This window comes from Ammodytes marinus (genome assembly GCF_949987685.1).
Source record: "Ammodytes marinus genome assembly, chromosome: 3".
NCBI lineage: Eukaryota > Metazoa > Chordata > Actinopteri > Uranoscopiformes > Ammodytidae > Ammodytes > Ammodytes marinus.
Genome location: NC_137232.1, coordinates 9,244,982 through 9,260,933, shown reverse-complemented (window position 1 = coordinate 9,260,933; position 15,952 = coordinate 9,244,982). Strand labels below are relative to the sequence as shown.

The window sequence follows — 15,952 nt, the reverse complement described above, 5'->3', positions numbered from 1 at the left end:
GTCAATTGTGTTCTTTAAAAGCCACTGAAAAAAAATGAAATATAAGATAAACAATATTAAGTTAATCAAAAAATGTTATGTAGTGACAAATATGAAGCGAAAAATGTTGTGTTGTATTTGCCCTATTTCAACATGTCAGTGTAATTCTGAGGTTTACTTACTTGTGAAATAAACACCTAAAGTTCAGATTTGCCACATGTCAAGGTCTGTTTTCCATTACCTTAACCCTGAATCTAGCTCCAATAGTGGCCTTGTTATGCAGCAGCAGGTTGTATGGTGTTTTTGTGTCGACTATTTGAGCAGAATAACAGGGGTGAAATCAATCCAATATTTCGAGGAAAAACTTGTATCATTCTCGGGAGGCAGTGGACCTCTGTTGGATAACAGAAAAAACAATGGAGATGTAAACTATACTGTATGTAAAAAATGACATTAAGACATTTTGATTGGATATGCTATGAGACCTCTGAGTAATGCACAGAGTAGAGTTCCGAAATTAGGCACTTAACCCTTAAAACCCACAATCTACAGTACATCCTTGTAGTTGGACCATATCCTAACCTAACTCCAGGTTATCTCTGATATGGGTTCCCTTTTGGCTACCTGCATCTGTGGTGAGCTGACTAGCATTTAAAAAAATAAATACATTTGCCAATAACTGCTTATGTCCGAGGAAAAAATATAACTGTGCTATTTATTTTGATCCATAGACCTAGCTTTCTTGATAACACCACTAAGTCTCTTTGTGTCCACTGTGTACACAGTGTGTGTTTGGACCTGACACAGTGTTTAACTAGCATGCCTCTCTAAAGGAGGCACCAGAACATGGCCTAGTACACAGAGACAGAGGGCATGTCGTGTCAGTTCTATCCAACTGAGCTGCCTTCACTCAGTCAGTACCACACTTTTTCAAAAACACCCATTTTGTAATTACAAGCTGGGTGGACAAACACCTTCTCACGCAGCCACAGAGTCCTATAAAGGCTTTTTTAAAAGGGACTTTGTCTCAACGGTTTTCATTCAGACCGGCAGACACGTTCAAGATGTCTTGCCCCCCCCCCCCCACACCCTGTTCAGTTAGGAAACAACAAACAATGCCGTTGCTATGGACTCATCTGGGCACCCAGAGACCTCATGTCAGACAGCCAAGTTACAGACAGTTCACTGGGATAGGTTACTCCTCTTTTTCCAAACAGACATAAAGATACTGCAACCATTGGGAGGTTCTCAAACTCCAGATCAGTATACAGATTTAAATTACACTGAAGCCTTTATTTTATTGTTATTATTATCAAAAGAATGAAATATTTTTAAATGGTTAAGAAAGTGCGTGAGGCAATCAGTTGCCTGACAATACTCTGTGGAATCCTCCCACACATCACTATGGAACATTTTTCTTTGACAAATGAAATATATAATCATGTCATCAAACTCATCTCAAAGGAGTCATTATGTTGTTGTTTACAGCCGCGGGGCCCACAGTTTTATTTACAAACAAATTCTAGACTTAGGTTTGGTCCCAGGTGCCTCAAAATAATTGTATTTTGATTTATGATGATAGAATTAGGGCTGTCAAATTAACGCGTTAATTTCGATTAATTAATCACAGAAAAATTAACACGATTAAAAAAATGACTGCAGTCAATGGCACTTCTATATTGCCCTTTGACCCGGTGCAAAAGAGGTGATACGATAGCGGAGCTGAATCTGTAGCTTGTGGGGACGGCCCGCACAGGATTAAAGAGTAAGGAAAGAAGCAGGGGAAAGGGGCCGAGGGCTCTATGGATGTGTTATGGGCTGCTCCGGGCAAATAAGCATGAAGGTAGGAATACGTCTTATGTTATTCTCCGCAGTGTCTGTGCATTATTGATTTAGTGGGTGCCTAATTAACAATGTAGGTTCAAAACAGTAAGCCTATCTCTCAATCTTCCTTCGTGTCTCACTCTTGTTTGCTCTGCGATCGTCTCACGCAAACTGACTACCGCCCCCTCTCACTCTTCCTAGATATGCCTGTCTTTTTTCCTCCTTTGTGTGTGTGTGAGTGTGTGCGTCATTTAGTCTGCTTGTTTTTTTGTGGGGTTTTTTCGGCGCTAGTAGTTCCGAAATGTATTTCATATAGAAACCTGGCTGAGGGGAGGAGACAGAAGTTACGAGAGACAGAGAGAGAGAGACAGAGACATAGACAGAGACAGAGACAGAGACAGAGACAGAGACAGAGACAGATTGAGAGAGATAGAGAGAAAGAAACAAACGGTCGCCTATAGGCCTACAGTTGTTTATAAACAGGCATAAAGGTGTCATATAAGTATGCGATTAATTTAGATGAATTAATCACAGAGCCTGTAATTAATTAGATAATTTTTTTTAATCGCTTGACAGCCCTAGATAGAATTATTCAATATTATGAATGACACGTCGAGAAAATATGTTTTGTAAACTAATTCCGGGCTCTGCAAATGTACACAGTTTGCACTATCCCTGAAACCACATAGTGCGCCTTTAAACCTGAAAAACTCTTATAGGAGATAGATTAGGGTCAAAAGAAATCAATTGTACATTTGACCCTAAGTCCTAGTCCCTAGTAAAAAGAAAATAGCTGTAATTGACACGACAGCAGTGCCCAGTACTCACCAGTCTCTCCATCTCCTGCTCTCGGAGCCTCTCCTCTCTCTGTCGGCGGTGGTACTCCACTAGCTCGTCCTCGTTGTCGCTGATCTCTGTGATGCTGTTCTTCCTCTCCCTCATGCCGGGGTGAGGTCGGCCTGAAGACATCTTCCTGTGTGTCCTGGGGCTGGACACTGGGGAGGAGCCGGGCAGGGAACCCAGACTGTAAGCAGGGGACAGAGTGTTCCCAAAGCTGGCCTTCCGTGCTCCTCCACCCCCACCACCACCACCCTCCATCATCATGGAGGTAGGTGAGGGACTGCGGGCCCGGACCCCCCTGCTGCACAGCGGCTCCTCGGACGTGGATCCGGACCTGCGTCGGAGCCTTGGACTCTCTGGGACAAACTTTGCCAGACCCGAGGGACTATCCGGAGTCCTCAGGCTGGGGATGGTCCCAGGGAGCGCCCCGGGGAGTACCGGGACCCCTCTCCGAGCCATGGAGGGGCTCAGAGGTGGCAGCTCTCTCATACTGCTGCCCCCTCCTCCACCACCGCCACCGTTCAGCTCCATGTTTCTCCTGGCCATGCGAGGACTTTCAGGGGGCTGCAGCGACCGTGGATGCTGCTGGAGTGGCGATCCTTGGATGATGTGGACGATGGGGTCCAGGGGCGGCTGGAAGGCTCTGTTGGGTTGGGAAAGCTGCCTGGAGGGGCTGGAGGATAGAGAGCCATCGGCAAAACTGGTCTGCTCTCTGAAAGGGCTAGCAGGCCTTTCCTGGAGCACTGTGGTTGTCTTGGTCCTTGGATTGGAAGGTGACGAGGATAGACAAGTAGGGAATTTGGGTGTGAGTCTGGGGCTACTTGGCACAATGTTTCTACTACTGAGAGATTCATTGGAGGACAGAAGGTTCTGTCGGTGGCTCTCGGATCCATCGTGGCCCAGTCCTCTACGACTTGGCTTGGGGCTGGAAGGAGCCTCCGTTAAGACCTTCCTCTGCAGCCTGGGGCTTTCCTGAACCTTCTGGCCCAGACCACCAGTGCCGAAGTGAGGCAGTACGGTCCGTGGCTGGGGTACGGGTAGAGGCTGGGCGGTGAAGTTGTAGCTAGAGGAGCGTACAGGCACTGGTGGCAGAGAAGAGCTCTGGTCAAGGGGTCCTCCAGTAGGAGACAGGGCGGTATAGCTTCCACTGCTGGCCGCAGAGGGGGAGGAGAGCGGAGAGAAGGGAGGGGAATTGTTCTCGTAGCTGGAACCCACGGACATGGCCCCTGGGCTGGTAGGAGGGGACAGCAGATAGTGGCCCCCTCCATTCACCATGGGCGACAGAGGGGAGTAGGGAATGGGCTGGCCTCCAGGAGGGTTTCTGCCCTCCGAGGATGAAGGCTGAGGGTCATCCATGACTAGGGAGTCCATGATGTCCTGGAGGTCCTTCTCAATAGAGCTGACGATGGCACTGTGCTCAGACTGAGCTCTGTCTCCAGCAGCTGGGGGAGACTGTGCTGGACCCGCCCGGTGATTCCCATTGACCAAGCTCTCTGTGTCTGACGGAAAGAAGACAGAAAAACATCTTATAAAACATGTCTTATGAAACCAAAATGACCATGGCTACAAAATAGAATACAGTGATTAATCTCTTGTGCACCCAAGTTCAAATTTGCAATATAAATGCTCTTCAAACCGACAAGATTATTTTGGTGATAACTTTTCACCATTCATAAATGCTGTCTCAAAGCATTAATGTCATGGCATCCCATAAACCTTAAAACTCATGGACCTGTATCTTAAGCAACAAAAAACAAACAGTACAATCCTTTGCTCTTTAAGGTGGTGCTTCACATTTTCAGATCTTTTTAATAAATGGTTGGGTTTTTCCTAAAAAAGCACTGACCTTGATGACTTGTTCATGACTTTCCATAACTAATTTGTGGTGTTTTCATGACGGAAAATGTTCTTTCCGTGCTGTTTTGGTTAGTATGCGTTTTTGTGCGGGAAATGTATTGGTTGACATTCTGGATTCCCCATCAGGTCAGGCTGAACATCAACATCTGTTATTCTTAAGACAATTCTAAATACATTGTAAAAGTCCCTCACCTCTTCAGATAATTTAACAAATGTCCTCAAAACCTTATGATACAGTATGTATTTCTCAATCCAGTCGAAACCTTCTCTCTCGCCTAAAATTTGAGATTTGATCAAAATGAACATCAAAACCAAGTTTTCCATAGAAGCCATTCAAATGAGGGAATATTCGTGAGGAGGACACAGCAGTGGAGATGAACAGACAGGCAGGCCTGTGCATAGATAGGGATCAGGAGAAAATGTGCCTACATAACCCAATTACTGTGTGTGCCCCGAAAGCAACGTAGGACACAGGCCGAGTAATCTAATCTTAACCATCTCTCTCTGATGTCAGCATAGTAGATTATTACAACAGAAACACACGTGGGAGAATCGGCAGCTTGGCCTTGAGGCAGGGATCAAAGCACAGATCATGCTTTATTAATGCTAATTGACATTTGTTTAAATGGACTTGGTGTCTGTTTGAATGGAAACCAATATAATTGCAGTGTGGAGTCAACAGTGAAAACACAATAGGTAAAAGAGGACAACAGAAGGATGGAGATGGCAAGTCCAATAACATTAGAAATCAAAAAGAAAATGACGGATGGGGGAAATGATGACATAGAACAGAGAAGGAATGATACAAATAATTTAGTTTTCTATCTTGGTAAAGATGATATCAGCAAAACATGTCCCAATAGCAAAACTGCTTTAAAATATAGAAGCGTCACAAATAATGCATTGGCTGTGCTTGTTCAACAGAGATGGGAGCAGCTTCCTGCCTGTCCGTCCCCCCCCCCCCCCTGTCCACCCCCCTGTAATGACTCTGCCATACAATGAAGCTCTGATGCCTTCATGACAGCCAGGCAACAATTAAATCTCAAAACATGCTCATGCAAATAGGCTACTACAGCATGGAGGTCCGCAGGCTGTCACTCACAATCATACATTATAGGCTATTCGGTGAGCACCGCACGCATGTCAATGTCGTGTCTGTGTCTCACAAACACACAAGAAACTGGCTTGATTCGTATGGTCGAAATCAAGGGGGGGGGGGGGGGGTGACAGAAATAAAAGCGACCGTTTGCTGAGAGAAAGCCCATGCAATGATGTCATGAGATAGAGTAGAGACGATCGCCTTGAGTAACCCATGCCACGCTTCATTTAAATATCTGGGAATTTAATGTCAGCCTGTGTGCCGGGTAAAACTATCCGTCTATTATGATATGACTTAAGACATTGTATTTCATGTGAGGACATCTGCAATTCGGCACGATTCCATCGTCAATAAGCTCTTGTTGCTTAAACATACGTTTGGTCCATCTGTCATTCCCTAAATTCCCCCTTATCAGAAGACATTGTGATATTGTGACCCGGGCGAAAAATTATATTTTTTTCCTCCGAATAACAGAGATATTCATTCATCACAAGGAAGCTGAGTAAGGACTGAAATTCCAATGAATCGCATTTGGTGTGCAGTAATGTTCTACGATGTGTGCACTTTCCCGGAAAAGCAAATGAACGTTAAAAAGACAGTTTTCTTAATGAGGTTTGGCGTGAGACCTGTTCAAGCATTAGGGCTACTCACATGAAGGAATAAAACTGCGACCCGGTCAATTTTCACCTGCTAATTGACACACACTGTAGCCCACATCTTCCGGACACCGGTTACAGACCTGGTGTGACGGAGCCGTGCCGTGCCAGGCTCCACACACACAGCGGGAGGTATAAAGATTCACCACCGAGGTGATATTTCAGCCGGGGTGTTGGGGTGCTAGGCACCGCTGCTTCCTCCGGTACCTCTGGTGTCAATTCAATAGTACAGAAACACGACTTGCCGGTCGCAGACTTTCACAATAAAATCACAACTTATTCAAAGTCAAAGTAGATAACAATTCGATGATATTCTGTCACAGCAAAAAGAGCAAATACTCATTACGTTGTAATGTCACGTCATTGTGGACATATTTACTGTGAATTAGTCTTCATTATGCCAAATCACAGCTCCCATATTTTTATTTTGAAGGTGAAACCGTCTTATTTCCCGTGTTATGGCTAACTTTACACTTTCTTCCTTCGCGTGATGTGAGAACTACTACTGATTTACAGTGCTGTTCCAAAGAGTCACAGCGGTGGATTTTATGGCCTGTCCTTGTTATTATTTCTATGATCCGGATTGTGTCACTTTTAGATGAGACAGGGGAAAATAACTCAACGGATAAAATTACCCTTGTGGACGACACATTTTGGCACTATAACTATGGTGATATTTTTATACAATGTCTATGCATGAAACACAAGGATTCTGAAATAATTTGATTATGGAGCGATCAAAAGAATAGAGAATGTTGTCATCCAGTTGCAATGATGGGGTTTTTGATTAGAATTTATTTTTTGATATAAATTATTATTTTATAGTTCTGTAGAAAATAAGCCAGAATAAGTATTCAGATCCTGAGTACGTAGCAATATTGAAATAGTATAAATGTATTAGAGTATTCTAATGTTCAAAACAAAGGTCTATTTAAATTTGATTATGTGTATTAATAATAGGCTATAATACAACCTATGCAGTTTTGAAGTACTTGCACAGTCATAGGTGCTGTTTAACGTTAGTAGTGTAAAAAACAATCAATACAAAGAACTTTGGAAAGGAAAACTTAAACAGAACCCACTGATATTTAATAGGTAACATGCCAAATGCTCTCTGTCTCAGTGATCCAATAGGGTTTATTACTATGAAAATAAAAAGTGAGTACACTCAGGCATTAGCAAAGAGGTGCTGACTGCTTTAATTGTTAAAAAGAGCCTCTGTTTGTTGTCCAAAATGGTCTAGCCCTATTTTATGATTAAAAATTGATGTTATTGCATAATAAAAAATAAAAAATCATTTCAACATCATTGATTCAACATGTGGTGGTGCCATACTGCAACAACAAGCGTCCAGGCCTGTTTGCAGACTGTCAAGCAGCCAGTGACAAATAGAGCTGCCAAATCACAGGGAGATGAAGGCCTTTCATTGAAAAAGCTAGGCTAACACATAGATAGAGGGCAGTGAGGTGGGGTGTAGGAAGAGACCAGAGGGGGGGGGGGGGGGAACCCAGGAGATGGAGGGTGCAGGGATGGCAGACAGACGGACAGCAGAATGGAACCAGAGCTTTATAAATAGTCCCTGAAAAGAGATACTGTAACTCCAGCCGTGGTGGGCCACTTTAAGTGTAAGCAGCTCAGAGTCACAAAGCCCGTCTGCTGGCCTGGCAATGAGGGAGCAGGAAACGTCCAATCAGCGAAGAGGTGGGAGAGCTGAAAGATGTCTGGGCCTGAGACAGCTGGTCAGTGGAGCGTCACTGAGCGCGCCAAAGCTCACAAGAAATACACAAAACACACAGGTGGATGTGACCGGCATCCCAAAGATACAGCACAGCATGCCGTGTTTCAAGTGATCAAAAACAGAAACATTGACATTATTAATGCCTATGGAGTAAGGTGAAGAAACAAACATTTGTAATAAATAAATAAATAAAAAAGTCTAGTTTCATTCAAATCTAACGGGTGCAACTATTGAAAGACAACTGGTCCTTTTCAGACTGATTTCAAAATGTCAGTTTCTTCCAACTCAATGATTTTTATAAAATGATACAAAAGAACTAAGCACTAGTTAATAAAATAACTTAGCCTCTACCAAAAGTTACTAAAATACTAGTACACAGTAAGTATCCTAAAATGTACATTTTACATTACAGTCAGGTAGTAGGTGCAGTGAGCACTATTCACAAACATCCCATCAGGGCAAATTAATTTGCTTGTTGATCTTCTCCTTTGCTAACATAAAAATTTTTTTACAACAAGCTGCTCCACTGACTTTTTCAAAATGTAGTGTGTTTTTATCATTTTTATCAAGTGCATTCTTTTTAATATACAGGAGCTCAATAAGCCTAATATTACATTTCATGAAAATGTAATTGTCCCCTTTGATGTTAACTGAGAGTCTCTTTATTCAGGTGAGATGGAATTAAACACCGCAATTAAGCCCTGATAATCCACCAATTAATACAGCTTAGTTCTCATCCTCTAAGAGTTATATCATTGTTGTACATTGTGGCACGTGTAAAGGTAATTCTGTATTATTACAGAGATACAGATTTATATTGGAAGAAAGAGCACTGAGTTGTATTTTATGGTTATGTTTATCATAATTTTTTTTATTGCAGCCAGGCAGCTATAGTGTGATTTCTCAAAAAAAATATGAAATTCACATTGAAGCTGAAAAAGTTTGTGCAATGTTTTCCTCTTTTTTACCCCAGTAAGCAACTTTCTTTGGAACTTGTCCATGAAAAATGCTATCCACTTTGCTTTATACATCCCTGGCACTACACACAGTGACAAGCGTGTGTACTCCAAAATATTTAATTCTAGTCAACTTGGCGAAAAAAGGAAGCTCAAAAAAAGCACATTGTTCCTCCAAGATGTATACATGTAGGCCTACTATAAACTGATATCCTTTTCACTTCAAACAGTAAAGCTGGAAGATGTCTTTCCATAGTACATAAGGAGGTCAACTGGTTTAAGCTGGGTTTGCCCTCCATAATAGCCCCTGCGCCTGAAATTCATACACAGATAACAACAAATGTAATTTGTACTCTTTCAAAGTAGATATGACAGATATGCCCACGATTATCATGGGGAGTGGTATAAGCAGGTTTTTCATCTGAATGCAATTCTGGAATGCATAATTGGAGGGAAATTGGTAGGTTTCTAAACAACGGAAAGCTTTCATTACTGGATCAGGAAGCCAGCCAGCGTGCCTGTGTGGTGCTATACTTATCCCCCAGTGACAGGGCACTGTCAACAGGAGGGGAAATAACAAGATGCTATGACACATCCATGGTAGCAGTCAAGAGCTGGCCAAGAAAAGGTACACTTGCAGTTGTGTGGCTTCCGGGCGGAACACACACACACACACAAAAACACACACACACACACACACACACACACATACTCAGCCGCTGAAAACTTTGCCTGGAGACGCGGAGGAATGAGATGCTCATAAAACTTGCATGGTGTGAACTCCCCCCACCCCCCACCCCACTGGGCACCATCCAGGGCCGCAGGGTTTAAATGGTACTGCTTGCTTTCTAAATGCTTATACTGTCCTTTAACTGAGCTGCTAACAGGCATAATAAGCAATATACGCCTGAATTGAATGCAATTGTGTTCAAAATAATATCATGTTATATTGTCAGAGTGGAAACGTCATAGAAACCAACTCTGTCATTTTGTTTAAGGGGCTTTACAGGTCTTAATGAAATAGTAAAGGAAACCTATTGTCGTTAAAGTAATGAGGGGAAAACATTTAATTTGCCTAGAAAATCTAGTTGCATTGCAGCTTATCAGAACAATAAATTGGCCTAGTATTGTACCAACAAGTGAATATACTGTTCTAGTACCACATTGTGTATCTAGACTCCCTCCCCAACCCTTGCTAGGCTATTAAAAAAAAAGAGAAAAAATGTTTGGTTTACCGCTATGCAAACATCCACCTGTAAAATAAACTGCCTCTGTTGGGCTCTGTAACAATCCGGCCCATTCATTCACACATAACAGGCCCGGCTGTAGTAACTTCAGGAGGGAAATGGTCTTTTTTTAGGCCTTTACTATTACTACCTGACAAAAGATCAGTGTGTATTCACCCACACAGGGCCCATGTTGGTGGACGGAAGAAAACCCTGACATGATGTTTAGGTTAGCAGTGTTGAGTGGAAACCGGGCTGAAAATACAGTCGGCTAAAATAGGTGGTGTAATGCGAGCAGCTATGGTCATACCGTACCTGCACACAGTCTGTAGTCCCTGGTGGAGACACTTCCTCCCTGGGGCACCATGCTCTTCATCCTGAAGGCTTCTTCAGGGTGGTTGAAGCGGAAAAACGCTGACTGGCCAAGACACAGCATACAGCCTGCAAAACACAGCACATGAAGAATTTATAAGCATTGTGTTATACAGAACCCACGGGAACTTACAAAGGAAAGACAACTTCAAGGAATGAACCACCTTTGTGAGATTCATTGAGAGTGTATGTTAGCCGAGAGTATGTACGCTGCGTGAGATGACAAGGTTGATGCTACTTTCATGTCTGTGTGCTACATATGAAGTTAACGCCAGAAAGCAATTAGCTAAGCTTAAAGGTGCAGTGTGTAATTTTGCAGTATTTTGCCGTTATCTTGTTGTTAAAGTTCTAGATTGATATATCCCTCCCATTCTGAGAGATTTCAGAAGCTACGGTGGCCTTCGAGGACAAGAAGATAGTTTCTAAAGATGGCATCATCCACCACTGCCTCAAGTCTTTCCATGATATCAAGTGACAAGGTGAATATATATTTAGTTATGGTACTTCTTCTTCTTCCAACAGGTGCATTGAGAGTGGTATCAATCTTCTCATTCAGATCTCAGAAAAACAAAGTGAATACAAAAACGTTCAAAATGTCAAACTCTTCTCTTTACGTTGCCCAATGGAATAATGATCCAACAACTGTGTGTGTGTGGCTCTTTCAAAGCATTGACGCAGATGACAGTCATTAACAGCGGACAGAGAGGTAAACAAGGTGAATAAACAGGCGTCAGAGCCGTTGTGACAGCGTCAGAGGGGAAATCAGTGCAAAGTGCTCAAACAAGACAAAGAGGCTGTGCTGAGTCAGGCAAATCCATCATCGACACAGCCACGCCACAAAACAGAGCACGGGGGCACACAGGCCCTTGACACTGTGTCAAAGGAATGATGGATGACATTCTGAGCTGATAAACTGAAAGGAGGAAAATTACATCCGATATGGAAGACCTTTGAGATCGGCTTCAAACTAATATGAAATAATTATCATTTTGAAAACCCAACTTTTTTATGTTCAGGCAATCCACCATCAAGCTAGTATGTTTCCTTTTTTTGTATTCAGTTTTTGTTGTAAGTCTATTGTGTGTAAGGCGTTTTTTGTTGTATTGTATAAAGAAAAAAAAAAATGAAACCAAATTTGTGCATGAAAACACACTTTTGTAGATGCACTTCAAGATATTCTTCCCTTTCTGGAAAGAAGGAAACTCCATCGGAAGTGTAAATTGTATTTTAATTAGCAAAATGCCCCCTAACATCAAATAAGTCTGTCGTCTCATGTTTAATGAAATCCCCATTGGGTTTACCGACCCAGTGGGATCTGATGGTGGCTCGCCCTGACATCCTGCTTCTACAGGAAATCCATCCAATTAAGGAGATAAGATGCTTTAAAAGTGCTGTCTGGGTAGGTATTTAAAATGTAGGTAAACAAAGTGATGACGGACTCAATCTTCTATTTAAAGGACATTCAGTTACATGTCCGTTAGCTTTGGCAAATGTGTCAGTCTCTGGGCTACAGCATACACCGTAACTCCGCGTAGGGTTTCGGGGGAAACATCATCTCACTTATCATCATCACTCGTCAGGCTGATGCCGCCTCAATTCAGGCCACTTATACCTCTTCAAAGCTTCACGAATCAATATTCAATATTAAGTGTCTTTCTCCTCCAAGCCCCACCTTCCAAAAAGCCCAGCCAGCCCTGAATCTAACTGCCAGACAGATACAGGTGTATCTGGGTGTGTGGCTTATCACAGGTGGAGGTAGTGCTTAGGTTGGTAATGAGGGGGTCTGGCTTCTCCCCTCGTATGATAAAATGAGGGGAGAGAAATCTGACTGGGGGTTTTTGAACACAGAAAGGTGGAGATGGGGTAAAAGAGAAAGGGGTTGTTTTTCCTCTTATCACACAGAGGTCCCATATTAAAGGTGCTGTAAGCGGAATGTTTTTTTTAGCTAACTTTCTGTCAGTTACTGCAGTTAGCAGTCCCCTCGCTCGTCCCTATACGTCACCACATTAATGCACTGCGGTCTTCAAGCAGCGAGTTATCTAGCATCCTCTCAGATCCATAAGTGTGATAAAACATGATAAAAACCTTCAAAACAGACATTGGGAAGGATTTCTACCTGCTCCGCCATTGTGGGCGCATAAACATTCACCCATCTGTCGCTCTGGCGTGCACCGTGAGACCATGACTGAGACGGGTGTGCGTTTGTAGCGTTCTCTCTTGTGATTGGATAAAAATTTCGGGATCCTCCAATAAGTTTATTTGCCGATTACATGCAGAGCAGCTGACTGAGAGATTGGCTTTATGAAACGCGCACATTATGTAAGTGATCACTGTATGAATAAAGAGCGATTTAACACTTATATTAACATAAATAAATCACTTACTTCACCTTTAATGTTGACAAACCATGGAAAAGTGCATTTTGAATAACAGGTAAGCGTAAGCGTAAAGCAGCCAGCACAGATTATTACTACAGCCATAAGTGATGAGCTGACAGAGTTGATGGTCACGGTGATCAGGCCCTGTATTCACTTACATGGTGCTGCTCAGAGTGAACAAACGCACTCGTTCTCTATCATGGTAGCATCAATCGCATCCACTTACCATCCTGGTTTGAAATGTCAAAGCACATAATGCACATAACAAACTAATCCAGCCCCCCCCCCCCCCCCCCCCTCGGGTGCCATGAGCTCGATAACAGACGAGCAATCTGATGTTTATTGCTTTCTCAATACAGCAGCATTGTCCTGCTACGATTAGGTAGGGAAAGGTCTTCCGGCCCGCGCCAGAGATAAGATCCCTGTCTGTCGTCAACGGAGAACACAAGGCCTATAAAAGGTACAGCCTAGATGGAAATGTTCCTATTACACAAGAGGCTACGGTGATGTGCGAACAAAGACACACAGAGAGGCAGACAGCCTTCTTTATTTTGGACAGATACACACTACCAGCCCTGAGAGAAACCACCTGATTTAATCACAAGATGTGAGCAAGGGCATGGCTCAGCAACAACGGTGGAAAAATTGGTGATCCATTTTGACGTGCTTCAGCTCACAGACCGGTTTGTGAATGAAGTATGTGTTCCTCTATTTCTTCTTTAAATATGTACTAATATTTTACTCACACCAGTGCATCCATTATCTGTATCCACCTATAGTGTGCAGGCCTATCCCTACTGACATTGGGTGATACATCTAGGGCAGATTGGCAGTCAGGGCTGACACATTAAGTGGCAACCATTAACTCACATTCACAATTAGAAAGAGTTTAAAGCCGTCAGTTCAACTAAAATGCATGCATGTCTTTGGACTGGGGAGGAATCTAAAGCTGCTCAGAACTTCCATTGGTGTGTGACGTGCCACCCCAGCATGAAGACTGGTTTTATCATGGCTCTCCGAATAAAGGTTTAAAAGTGTGGTTCTCCTACTGAGAAAAGTATCTGAACAATTTGATGCTGGACACAAGCAAAGGCCTTTGGAACAACATATGATGTTTAACAGACATCTCCAATCTCTTTCTGCAATCCTGTGCAAACAGTTGCGCATTCTGCACACAAGTTAGGACTTCATCAGCTAATGAAGAACTGCTGACTAGTACAGTGGTGGTGCTAAATACCAGTTAAATTGATACTTGATATTGGTAAAATAAATGCCACATGCCTACATGAGTTGTCCAAATGCAGCATTTTCCTTATTTGCATTAGTTGTTCTTATTCACCGTCAGTTTCTGTGTGTGGAGTGAAATGGAGAGTCCTTTTTCTTAAATTTCCATCAGCGTTCTTTTCAGTGGTTTACGAGACCATCCTCAACATAACTTTGGTTGGTATTTTCCAAAAGTAGATTTTTTTTTTTTTTTTCTGTCGATATTTGGAAAAATGAGCGCGCCATCAGTCTGGTCATGAAAGGAAAAAAAAATCAAAATAAAAAGTTGCTGAATAGAATATATGAGAGCAGTCATCAGGATGTTAATACTGTGGTCCGCAGAGCCACGTCAGCTCAGCCTATGTGTCTACATGCAGTCATCTGACTCCTTCACCTAGCTCCTGTTTCCTCTGGATTCCTTCCTGTACCTCCTTGACTCACGCTGCACACTCCTGCCTGTCTGACTTGCAGGAACATGATCTCCCAGGCTGGGGATCAATTCAGTCACTTCTAACTAAAATGCTGGTTAAAAGAAACGTAGCTTCAAGCAACGCAAAACTGGCACAGCCATGACAAACTCTTTACTCTGAGCTCAGTGGGGTTTTTTTTTGCTGGCGGCTCTGTTGCACGCTGCGTCATTTTTATTCAGCTGTTCTGTCAAACAACAAACGTGTCTCGTAGAGGGATAACAATGGCCATTATGGGCCTGTTTAGGATCCAATGCAGATCATAAGTCAACTAATGTAAAGCTGTATTAGTTGTACTTGCACTCTTTTGTCGTATCACATTGCTTCCTCTTACATTTAAGTCGCCAAGCTATTTTCAGTTAATGATGTAGTTGTTGTAGTGAACCGGAGTGTGTCTATGTTCCCAAAGCCCAATGGTCCTACAGCCCGATAGTCCCACATTTTTAAGTAATCCAACTATATAATTGAGCATAGTATGTTTGTCTGTGTTTGTGTGTCGGTATCACTCACACTCCTATTCAAACCTCTCCCGGTCTTCTTGCACTAAACCCCAAGCTGTAATTCCTGAAATTTATCGCCAATTTCAGGAACATAGGGCTGTGGAACCATAGGGCTGTGGGACCATCGAACTGGTAACATAGGGCTGACCCCAAGAAACGGATCATTGCATTATCACACCACATGTACAGTATTTGTGGTGACTGAACTTCTAGGAGGGTGCGTTCATGAAGGCACTGGACTAACATATACAGTATCATGTAGTGTATCTGTCAGTAAATCACAGCCAGCACAAACAGCATTGTTCCATGTCGTGCTACTGTGTGGACATGCAGGCCCTAGCAGTGCAAAGGTTGCTGTAGGCTGATGGATGAGGGAAGACATCACTACTTCTCTACACCGCTCTCGCTGCACAAACCGCTCCTGGCAGCTGACACTCATTGCCCTATAGGGATCCTGACCCTACACTTCGGCGGCCTCTGTGTGTGTGTGTGTGTGTGTGTGTGTGTGTGTGTGTGTGTGTGTGTGTGTGTGTGTGTGTGTGTGTGTGTGTGTGTGTGTGTGTGTGTGTGTGTGTGTGTGTGCGTGTGTATGCACTGGAAGAAAAGAGGCCACAGGGGATCAGCACATGGTGACTAGAGATGGAGAGGGCACACGCATACTGTACACACCCACATACAAAAACACATGCTCATCCAGAAACAGTGACAGAAAGTAGTTTCCTATTTTCATATTTGTATGCATTCTATTAGCTCTTCACACATTTAAGATCGGCTCATTTTGAGAAACTTACATTCGA

The 15,952-nt window shown here is 43.0% G+C and overlaps 1 protein-coding gene across 7 annotated transcripts in view; it reads right to left on the bottom strand.

The window, feature by feature from the left end:
• Nucleotides 1-15,952, bottom strand: part of phldb1b (pleckstrin homology-like domain, family B, member 1b) — a 108,574-nt gene that overhangs the window by 50,845 nt on the left and 41,777 nt on the right. For all 7 annotated transcript variants that reach the window (XM_080053882.1, XM_080053879.1, XM_080053880.1 and 4 more), the window contains 2 exons: nt 10,491-10,616; nt 2,632-4,142 (listed from right to left, as the gene is read on the bottom strand). In XM_080053882.1, the coding sequence (XP_079910008.1) occupies nt 2,632-4,142; nt 10,491-10,616 (1,637 nt within the window). The remainder of the gene's footprint in view (nt 1-2,631; nt 4,143-10,490; nt 10,617-15,952) is intronic.